The sequence below is a fragment of the Lotus japonicus genome, chromosome 3 (assembly GCF_012489685.1).
Source record: "Lotus japonicus ecotype B-129 chromosome 3, LjGifu_v1.2".
Classification (NCBI taxonomy): Eukaryota; Viridiplantae; Streptophyta; class Magnoliopsida; order Fabales; family Fabaceae; genus Lotus; species Lotus japonicus.
In genome coordinates this window covers 9,948,523-9,959,748 of record NC_080043.1, presented here as the reverse complement: position 1 = coordinate 9,959,748, position 11,226 = coordinate 9,948,523, and the positions used below count along the sequence as shown (strand labels likewise).

General features: G+C 33.2%; 1 protein-coding gene across 3 annotated transcripts; it reads left to right on the top strand.

Annotated features, from left to right (window-relative positions):
- The first annotated feature begins 956 nt into the window (after nt 1-956).
- Nucleotides 957-10,191, top strand: LOC130745457 (serine/threonine-protein kinase MHK). 3 transcript variants are annotated; one of them, XM_057597734.1, is made up of 19 exons: nt 957-1,138; nt 1,927-2,008; nt 2,151-2,231; nt 2,321-2,399; nt 3,256-3,324; nt 3,431-3,520; nt 4,116-4,254; nt 4,377-4,479; nt 4,664-4,716; nt 5,472-5,538; nt 5,796-5,907; nt 5,992-6,057; nt 6,474-6,542; nt 6,612-6,672; nt 6,818-6,922; nt 8,071-8,105; nt 8,220-8,265; nt 9,232-9,307; nt 9,856-10,191. In XM_057597734.1, exons 3-19 carry the CDS (start codon nt 2,224-2,226, stop codon nt 9,983-9,985), a joined length of 1,308 nt encoding a protein of 435 aa, XP_057453717.1. In that variant the 5' UTR covers nt 957-1,138; nt 1,927-2,008; nt 2,151-2,223; the 3' UTR covers nt 9,986-10,191. The 3 variants fall into 3 exon arrangements, with proteins under 3 accessions (XP_057453717.1, XP_057453718.1, XP_057453716.1); XM_057597735.1 differs by having other exon boundaries at nt 1,927-2,063; XM_057597733.1 differs by having other exon boundaries at nt 1,927-2,231.
- The last annotated feature ends 1,035 nt before the right edge of the window (nt 10,192-11,226 follow it).

The following is an 11,226-nucleotide window of genomic DNA, read 5'->3' as shown; positions in this document are numbered from 1 at the left end:
ACGAAGATTGGAATGATTTAGACAGGACACTAAACAAAAATGAAATTGCAACAGGACACTAAACACTGACCAAACACATTTTAAAGTGCGTAAGTATCGCACTTAAAAACTGCTCATGTGACACACTTTAAAGTGTGAATCGTTATAGTACTGGTGCATCGAGAACTAACCAAATAACAACGGGGAAGAAGGCAATGACAGTGCGCGAGAGAACAGGCGGTCGCAACGGCGGGGAACGATAGGCAACGCAATGGTTGAGGCTGCGACTTCGGTCGAGAAAGATGATCAAAATATAGAAATGAAAGGAAGATGAAGAAAGGATGGTGAAAATAAAGTTGTAATTGAAAGGGAAATGGGGTATGAGGTGGTGGGAGGTTTAGAGGGAAAATTTGAAATGGAAGAAGTGGGGAAGAGGTGGGGTGGTGGAGGGTTTGTGGAAGTTACTTTAAAAATGGTATTTTAAACTTTTCTTAGTATAAAAAGGGGTAGAATTAGATGTGAGGGTCTAATAACAATTCCCTTAAAATATATATAACAAATTAAAATACTAATATGAATTTATATTAACTCACTAAAAAGTATTAACATCAATATTAGCCTCACGTTCAAAAAAAAATCAATATTAGCATCTAACATGAATATTCCTTAAAAAAACAGATTATTTAAAATTTAAATCATAATTTTATTATCTTATAATTAAAATTAAGTTGACTTGAATTCCATTTTTAATGTTTTCTTATAAATTGTTAAGGAATTAAAATAATCCACCATTATGCTCATAATATAAAAAAATTTGCACCCAAGATTTTAAAAGGAATAAAACAACCAATTAAAGGCTAGGAATATTTCTTTCCCCAATATTTTAATTACTTTTTAATATGTATTTTATATTTTACTAAAAAAACAATATATATTTATTTCTTTGGTTTCTTCTCCTTCCTTTTTCTTCCATGGAATCAACCTTCTCTCTCTTCATGGCTTCTTCACAAATCCAAATCCTCTCTCTCTAACCCTTTCTCTCTCCTCACCTCTCTCTCTCTCTAGAAATCAATTTTCCCCGTTTCTTTCACAAGAAAGTTCAATCGCATTGCTGATCTGTGTTTGTGTGTTCATTGATCCTCTTCATTCATCGAACAAGGTGAGTTTTCCCCCTTTCAATATTTTGTTCTTCCTCAATTTTCTTCAATTTCGTCAATTTCCAATTCTCGGTGCTGTTCTCAGAAACTGAAATGCACCTTGAATTGTGCTTTGTTTTATTGTTTTGTTTATGATCGGTGTTTTGTTTTTTGAGAGAATGAGGAATTGAAGATAAAAATGAATTTTTGTCACTGGTTTATGTTGAATTAGTAGATTATGGATTTATAACAATGAACGAAATCTGAAATTCTGTTACTTTTTGAGGTGTATTGAGCGTGGTGTTCTGTTGATATGTTGTTGTTGAACTCATAAAGGAATGATTTTTCTGGATAGATTGTGAATATAACTTTTGTTTTATGCTTTGATTTATTTGATTTTCATTGTAGGGTTGAATAAGCTATATGGGTATACAAATTTTTTTTTCCTTTACTTATTTAGTTTGCTTGGGATAGCTAGCTTTTGAATAAAAAGTGATTATTTCCACAATTTAAGCTAATTGATACACATTAAGTTTTTATGTATTCTTTTCTGTGTTTTCTGAAATCGATTTATTTGATCTGATTGGCTTGTTAATTTTGGCACAATGTTGGCAAATAGATTTTGATTTTCATGGATATGTTAAATAGAGTTGTCTGAGTTGAATTCACGTTTATGGTGAAAGTAAAAGTAAAGGGTATGTGAAAGGCTAAATTTTTTATGTAACAGCACACGATCATCATCATATTTTTTAGAAAGCACTACAATTTTTATTGTCTTTTGTTGCTTATTGAGTGTTTTTCAATATTACAGGATAAATTTGAATTCTATGGAATCAAAATGGATTTACATGTATTATGCTAAAGCCATCAGCTAGTTAACTGGGGTTCTGAAGGTCACAACACTTTGACAGACTGCTCACTGTCTGTGGTTCACTTCTACAATGAAAAGTGGATTATTGACGATCTTAACTGCTTCAAGCTATATTTTAACTCTAACCCACATCCTCAAACTAAGTGCCAACACTGTGTTGACAGATAGACATCTCTACATGGAATCTGTACCAGTCTCTTTAAATTGCTTTTGCTTATAGAGTTGTAAATCTAAAAAATGGAAAGGTTAGCTTCTTCTCCTTCATTGACCTGTGTTCAGTTAATGGGCTTTCAATCATATCAGATTAATTAATTTCTCCTGTCTTTTTCTTCAGATATAAAATTTTGAGAGAGCTTGGAGATGGCTCTTGCGGTCATGTATATAAAGCCCGTGATATGAGGAGTTACGAGATTGTAAGCCACTCTAGCTACATAAAAGCAATATTTTCAACTTTATATTCATCTACTTATGTTCTGTTACTGATATTGTCTAAATTATCCTTCATTGTGTCAAATTCATCCTACAGTTACTGGTTTTTAGGAGATCCAATCTTTCATACTTCCATCTCTATCTTTCTCTAATAAAGTTTCTTTCATCAAGAATATAGGAACTTGGAAGCATAGTTTTTATGTTCTGCAAGAAGACATATTTTCTTAGTATCTAAGTGCTTCTATTTAATAGCTTAAGCATAAGGAAAAATGTGTTTATGCTTATTTTAGTGGGGTTCGCTTCACTCAATCACTTTTGAAAATGTTTGTTTTCAGGAACTAGTAGTAGTGCATATGTATTATTTCATATGTACACATTGCATAACGACAATTAACATTCAATTGTTACATTCTCTCTAACTGATGGATAATTTTAGAAGTTGTTAGAGAATCATGGAATAATATGAATTCTATTGACAACAGTGATATGTGCAGATCCTTCTATACATTTTTCTAAAGTTATAAAGTAAGTGTATAACATGTTTAAAGTAAGATGTATCATAGATTCATAGGGTATTCTGAGAGGAACATGATGAAGATATTATGAATTCAGTTATACATTGTGGATTGAAGGTCAAAATCGATATATTATTTTTGTATAAATTATAAAATTGTATAAATTATAAAATCATGTCTTACATTTTCTGATGCCCCCTCATGAGATAGTGTTATAGCCAATCCATGCTGATTTAGATGTTGCTTTTGTAACATTGAGCTTCAAATGTGCATTTTTTACGTTATATCATTCTTCTGATGTTATGTTGCTCATTTTATCTACTAGGTTGCTGTCAAAAGATTAAAAAGAAAGTTTTCCTTCTGGGAAGAATGCACAAATTTAAGAGAAGTTAAGGTATGCGCTTAGTCATAGATGGTTTACTCACATCCTGGAACTGTAATAAATATTGTATTTAAATGTCAATTTCTCTTCACTGATTTGTATTTTTCTCCTTCTGCAGGCCCTTCGTAAAATGAATCACCCAAATATCATAAAGTTGAAAGAGGTTGTTAGAGAAAATAATGAGCTGTTTTTCATTTTTGAATACATGGTAATGAAACTCTTATCCTTCATTTTTTATTTAGTTATGATTTATATATGTAAGATGTATCTCAGCGGTTTGAGGTATCTTATAACATGTAAAGATCAAGTTGAAGAGTAGTAATATATTATTATTACTTTATCCTGTAAAAGTTAAAGAAAAAAATGCTGAGAGAAGAGGAGGAATAAAATTTTTCTTCAAGACAACCAAAAATAGTAGAGAGAAACTATCTGGACTTCAATGCACTGATATACCATTGTGATTCCATTGACAAAATCCATTTTAACAGCCTAGTAGCACATGACTAGGGCAATCCCTTCTCTCTTAATCTTCACTGGAAAATGCAGTATAATTTATTATGTGTTTTCGCTGCTACGTGCATATTTATTAGTAGCACAGGACCAGGGCAATCCATTATTCTTAATCTTTACTGGAAAATGCAGTATAATTTATTATGTGTTTTCGCTGCTTCGTGGGTATATACTGGAAAAATTATGCAGTCCTGTGTAATTCATAAAAAACGCCCCAATGTTTAAGCTTAAGGTTGGAAATGGATGAAGATCTGTCTTGATCAAGTCCTTGACACTATATTTCATCTCTTCAGGAATGTAATCTTTATCAATTAATAAAAGAGAGAGAAAAGCCCTTTTCAGAGGAACAGATACGGTGCTTTATGAAACAATTGCTGCAAGGACTTAGTCACGTGCACAAGAGAGGATATTTTCACCGTGATTTAAAACCTGGTAAGGCATATAATTCCATTTAGCGGATTTCTGATGGGACACTGTTGTGTTGTACTCACCAGTTCAATCTGTCTGAAGAGTCATGGATCTTGATGACTTGATCTAATATATTTTCTATGCAGAAAATTTGCTGGTGACAAATGATGTTCTTAAAATTGCTGATTTTGGACTGGCTAGAGAAGTTTCATCATTGCCTCCATATACTCAATATGTCTCTACACGGTGGTGAGTCTTATTCCGTCATGACATCTTTGTCTGTCTGTCTTTTTTCACATGAGTGCATTAATTTCTCCATGGATATATTTGGATGTCTGTTGGCAAGTAAATGTTAATTTTAGAGTTATTGTTCTCATCATCATCATGCATCATTACGTCATTAACTTCATAACATTTTGATTTGGGGATCCAGGTACCGAGCTCCAGAAGTTTTGTTGCAGTCCTCATGTTATACTCCTGCTGTTGGTAGGCATCACTTAGTTTTGAATTTATATTTTTTCTTATGTTAGATGTAAAATTATTCATGTTTTCCACCTAACAACTTTAACTTTTGGAATAGTTAGTTCATGACATGGCATGAGAGCTTCTATGACCATGTGGTCTGCAGTTCGATCTTGGTTACCCCTATTCTTTTAAATAAAAAAAGTTAAATTTCAGTACAAGTTAGATGTACTTTTGCATTGTTCACACTTCAAAATCAAACCCAAAGACCTTTTTGTGAGAAGGCATCTTAGATATATAAAACCATTATGGACAAGCTTTGAAGTTGTTGGTTCATGACATATTATATTATAATTTCTTATCTATTCTCTTTTTTTTTAATATAGATGCCTTAACAGTGTGCAGTTGTTAGTTTTTGTGAACTATCAGGAGTGATTTTGGAGGCAGAAGTTACAATTTGTAGTTTATGCATCAATCTGGTTTTTGCAAGCAGAATTAACTCCAAGACTCAATTAGCTTAACTCCCTTTTATTGCTTTGATTTCCTATTTAAAGAAGTTCGAGTTAATGTCAAATAGAGCTATCACTTCCTCTTATTTTGAATCTAAATATATTCTTACATGGATGAGTTGACTTTTGGTGCATAAAGGTGAAACAATTTCATGAATGTACACATCATATGTGGTCAAACTTGTTTGGCATTTATGCTGTCAGTCTGAGAGGGCATTGTTCTTCTTTTTCTTCTTGAGGTAGTGAATAACAAATAGAATCTATTTGCAGACATGTGGGCAGTTGGTGCTATATTAGTGGAGCTTTTTACTTTGACCCCCATATTTCCGGGTGAAAGGTATCTTACACTCCCACAGTTCAAGTAAAAATACTGGGATATTTTTTAGCCTTTTTATATATGCATTGTATATATGGAACTTTACTGAGTTTACTCCACTGTAATTTGTTGCTGGAATTGATAATTGATATCTAACTGGAAGCTTCTTCAAAACAACTATTTGGTTTTGGGGAAGATCTTATATATTCCTGCCAAAAGAAAATGAACTATCTGGCTTTTGTATCACATTTTGTAAAATTCCTTTTCTCTATTGACAGTGAAATTGATCAACTGTACAAAATATACCAAATTCTCGGTATGCCAGATTCAACTGCTTTCAGCACAGGGGCAGACAACTATCGGCTATTGGACTTTGTTGGACATGAAGTTGTAAGTATTCTTGTCACAGAAGTCTGGTGATCTTCTCATTGCATCTCTACTCCCCTATCTTTAATTGCCATGATGCTTGTTCAGGTTACACCTGTGAAGCTTTCCGATATCATCCCAAATGCTGGCTTGGAAGCTATAGATTTGATCACGGTAGGTTTTGGCCAATAGAATTTGCCTGTCGACATAGCAATTATCAATATCAAAATTTGTTACTGTTTGACTTTGTTGAGATATCTATTAAGAAATATCGATTGGGATATATCTTGTTGAGACGATTTGTTAGGATATGGTTTGTTAGGATTAAATTTTGTATTGCTATGATTTTGTTATGATAGGTTAGGATAAGATAAGATTTTATTGTTTAGAGTTAGTAGTTGACTGGAAACCTCTAGAAATCTAGTCTATAAATATTGTACTTCTAAATCAGTAATTAATCAAGTATCAACAGTTATTTAGAATACTTCCAATTTCTCTCTTCATAAACTAGAAGAGTTAATCCTATAATTTTAATAGACTTTATAAATAGTGCTGAGTTTTAATTTCTACTGAATTTGTTAATTCTGTAGCAACTGTTATCATGGGACCCATCAAGAAGGCCAGATGCAGATCAGTCATTGCAACATCCGTTTTTCCATGTAACATTTTCTTTAAAGCGTGTTCTATATTACTCTAATGTCTTCAATTTCCTAACATATACTGGACAGGTGGACACATGGGTTCCTCGTCCACTCAGTGATCCCCTTGAGCTGAAGCTGAGTAGCAAGAGTAAGGGAATTTCTGTTTTCTTTCTGTCTTGTATCTCATTTTAAACCTTTTTAGTTTGTTTAGATCGCTACAATGTTAAATGATGATTGCATCGTGATGAGGATTTGCTCCTCTATTTATTGCTTTCTTCCTGTACTACTTACAGGGGCTAAGCCAAATCTTGAGCTGAAGCTGCAGGATTTTGGCCCGGAACCCGATGATTGTTTTCTTGGCTTGACATTAGCTGTAAAGCCCAGTGTTTCAACCTTTGGTAAATACTATCTTAATTATTCATTCAATTATAAAAAAAGTCACTCATAAGTTAGCAATAGCATAAATGATTGCTCTTTGACAACCCATTTTTAGTAAATAGTGTTTTGTATTATTGTGATAGAGCACCAGAGATAAATTAATGAAATATGCATTACAGAACAAATGACATACAATACAACAATAGGCTTGCTGTCTCAGAGACAAAAGTCTCCTATAGGGAGTGTTCACTACCACAATCAACGATGACTACTTCTACTTTTGTTGCTATTTCTTGTTTGCATGGCTCTATTTTCGAAGTTAAGATTTATGGTGGCTGCTTGATTGCTTTCCAAATGTGCTATCTTAAAAGTTAGGTTCAGGTTGTGCCGTTTTGGTAATGCCAAGGGCACAGATTGAAAGTAGAACTAAGTTCTGTCCAACAAAGAGCAGTTGGTTTCTTTCATTTTGAATTCTCATTTTTAATTTCAGTTAATAAATTATCTTCATGTCCTACCTGGTAAACTGTGGTTAAGTTGTACTTGACTTCCTCTTTAATCATATCATTGGCAGTCTTTGTCCTTTCGACAGCACTCACACTGGACAGATGATTTGGTTGCCTTTCTTTCAAAACTTTCAATGGTTGTGTTAAAAGAAGAGAAAAGAGAATAAATGATGTTTTTTTTCCTTTTAAAAGAGTGATAAAAAATGGGTTTAGAACCTACCTAGTTAGTAGAGGTCTTCTGGTTGAATGCTCATTTATCCAAATGTATGTCAGTTAAACATGTTAATGAAGCAATATTCATGACTTATTTACCCATTGAAGAGAATGTAGAATGTTAGTGTTACTTTGATTGTTTGAATTGCTGTAGTTCTACACTTGTTTCTTTTTCAAGGGAGTCGTGGAATTTGAGTTTTTAGTATTCTATCTTGAGAAAATGTTCTAACATCTCCTGGGAACCCCTGGCTCAAACCTGCATTTTCTATGTACTGTTTATTGAATGATATTGACACTTTTTTGAAATGCTTGAGCTTTTCCATTACTATTCTTCTTTACTTAGTACATTTTGCAAATCTAGCGGTTCAGCATATTAAATTTCTCTCATTTTCTCCTTCGTTGTTTTAGTGGTAGACATCCCTGACCATTTAATTAATTGCCATTTCTCGCAGATATGGTCCAAAATGTATCACAGGGTATGGGAGAGGTTGGTGTACATGACTTTAAATAAAGCATCAAGGCATTTTCAAGTCTAATGTTTTGTAATGCTAACATGACAACTTACCTGCATTCTGACTTAGTGCTTTATATGAAAATGCAGAATGTGCTATTTTGCCCAGATTTTAATGATCATTCAGACCGATCAGGTGTTTCTTTGTTTCTTACCTTCTTTAACATTTACAATATAATCTTTCATAACCAATTTAGCTATGTTTACAGAGAAGAGATAGCTTATAACTTATGAAAAGAAGAGACCCTTTTATTTACATAATGGTAAAACAGATTAGGTGTTTAACATAAAGATTACACATGAAATATTTGAACCGTCATATCAGGAATTCAGGATATAGAAAATGAACATGTCTATTTGAACAACTGCCACTTTTGAACTAATATGCTAACTGGTTGATTGAAAATATGGCATCAATCAACGAAGTACTAATAATAAGATGCTGCAAATTCTGGCTGAGAACCAATTGCTCTCTGTAAATGAGATTAAGAGCATTCGACATGACTAAGCAGCTGTGCAACAAAAAAATAAATAGTTCAGTAATCAACTCTGCATAAATCGTTGATAAAACAAACTGACCTCTACCTTTGCTTCAACTATGAAATAGAAATGGGAAAATCTAGTCCTTACATTCTATTCTGAATTTACGCAAAGACATGAGTATTTGGGGTTGCTTTATAATTTTTTGAGTATTACTTCTGTTAACAAATGATATTAAAGTAAAATGTTATTCAGGAACTGCTTTGCATAAACATTGTTAGGAAGAACAATTATGAACTTTAAAATCACTAACTTTTTTTGTTGTTGACATAATTTGACCTGAATAATATAATCTTCTTTTTGAAATTGTGCAAAACTATGTTTATGTCATCACATCACTAAAATCAGTTTTTCCTAATGGAGAAGTCTCTCCAGTGACTAAGATGATCTCCTTAGATCTTTGTATACATCATAGTATACCTCTCTAGCTACCACTGCTTAACTAATTGGGGGGCTGGGTACCAACTTTGACACTTCTACTTTTTCTCTTTTGAGAATTTTCTTTGAAATTTCACTTTGTTTTTACTTTATAATGACGAATGGCGTTTATTGTGTGATCTAGTGTTTTGGACATTATTGTCTCCTGATCAAAACGGAGTTCATAACTCAGCAGAGACTTCCTTGTCATTGTCATTTGGGTAAGTTCTTGCTATACACTGCTTTTCCTCATCCTTATGGATGATGCCATTATCTCTCTCTTAGTGATACTTTAAAAATGTCATTGACCAAGGTAAAGCAGAACAGAAGTTTAACTTATGCTTTTACAAAACGAGTAAAAAAAAATTGTGATCAGTTATAGGTCTTTAAGATAGGTTAGGATAGGGCATTGGTTTTATTTTATGTTTGATGTATAGTTAAAGAAGAAATATAATAGGACATAAAGTAAGTGATACTGATACATTTTGGTTTGAGTTAAAAGGGCGAACCAAAGAAAACCTATTGTTTTGACCTCATGATGCGCTACCTTAGCATACTTTTAGACTAAAACACTTTTTTTCACAAAAAATAGCCTAAACACACTTAATAAAAAATAAAACAGGTAACCTAATGGACTCTTAACTGCATCACTACTAAGCGATGAAACGTTGTACTTTTTATGATATTAGATATTTATCACTATTTGTTGTCCAAACTGAGCAAGTGATACATGATTTGTGGTTTCCCTTATTTTGTATTCTCTTAACAGATCAGTTCAACATCCGCCAATTGGAGTTCCACAGTCAGCGGGATTTTCATTTCAGCCTTTGCAGCCTAACATCTTAACTACACCATTTTTGGCTCTGTCTTCCCCTTGCCAGCGCGGCCACTGCCTTTGAATGATTGACTGAACTTTGAACTATTAATGCACTATGATCTTGAATCTTGATGATGCATACAATAGTTTTCATTTTAGGTAAATTTTTTGTACAGCTTTGTATAGCATTTGTAATAGTTTCTCGTTATGGCGAAATAGAATGTAATTGCTGAACGAATTCTATAAGGATATTCGATTTCAATGAAAAGTATATATATTTGTTTATCATTTGTAATATGTTTTCATATAAAAATTTCGTCCCTTTGTTATATATATTTATATTTATAATCTATGATTTATATATGAATAGAATGTGTGACCAGCTTCACGGTTTAGTTGAATTGGTCCTGACAAGTGTTTGATCTCAGATTCTCGATTGAATAGCTTGAATTCTTACGTAGGAACATTGGAATTGTTAGGAACTCAAGATTTATGTGTAGTATAGTATTAGAGAAGTAGATTTGTACTTCAATGGTGAGATGATGGTAGTGAATACCATGTGATTTGCTTTTGGATTGTACAGAGTGGTATCAATATTGAGGCATATGTGGCATTTGGTAACAGAAATAAACAGGTCAAAACATAACAGAACGTACAGAGTATAACTAAACAGGAAGGGTCTTTGATCCTCAGTGCACGTTGCTAACATTCCAAAAAGCTCTTAGTAATCGCCATTAAAAAGTTTGTATTGATGATAGAGGCTACTAAACTAAGGTAAAACGAAAATGGATGGATAAAAACTAAAATGGCTAAGAGTAAACAACATGAAATGTAAATACATGAAAGTAAAAGGTAACGATAAATGTGGGAAATTTGTAGTTTTGATTGATTGATTGTGTGTTCTACAAATGACCCTTCATCTATTTATAGAGGCAAAACCTATAACAGTTAACAACCCTTGTCATTTATCCACGTTTTCTGCTTTTTTACAAGCATTTACAATCGTGGGGTATGGGTGGTTGCTTCTCCTGATCAACCTAAGAGTTTTGATTTGAGCCAAACTCCTTTGCATCGCCTGGTTTTTAAGCAGCAAATGCCCCTACTTTGAGGGGATGAACTGCTCCTTTAAAGCTTGTGTGGGCCTTCTAGAAACCCTTGATTGATATCTTTGTTAAGTACGCGTTGAGGACCATGTACCTCTGCTTAGATCTTGTCCTCGTTCAACAACTCAATTATTTCATTATGAGCGATCGACTGCTTGCCTTGCCACGAATAGTTGTCCCATCGGCTAGTTCGCTATACTGGCCGATCGAAACACATCGG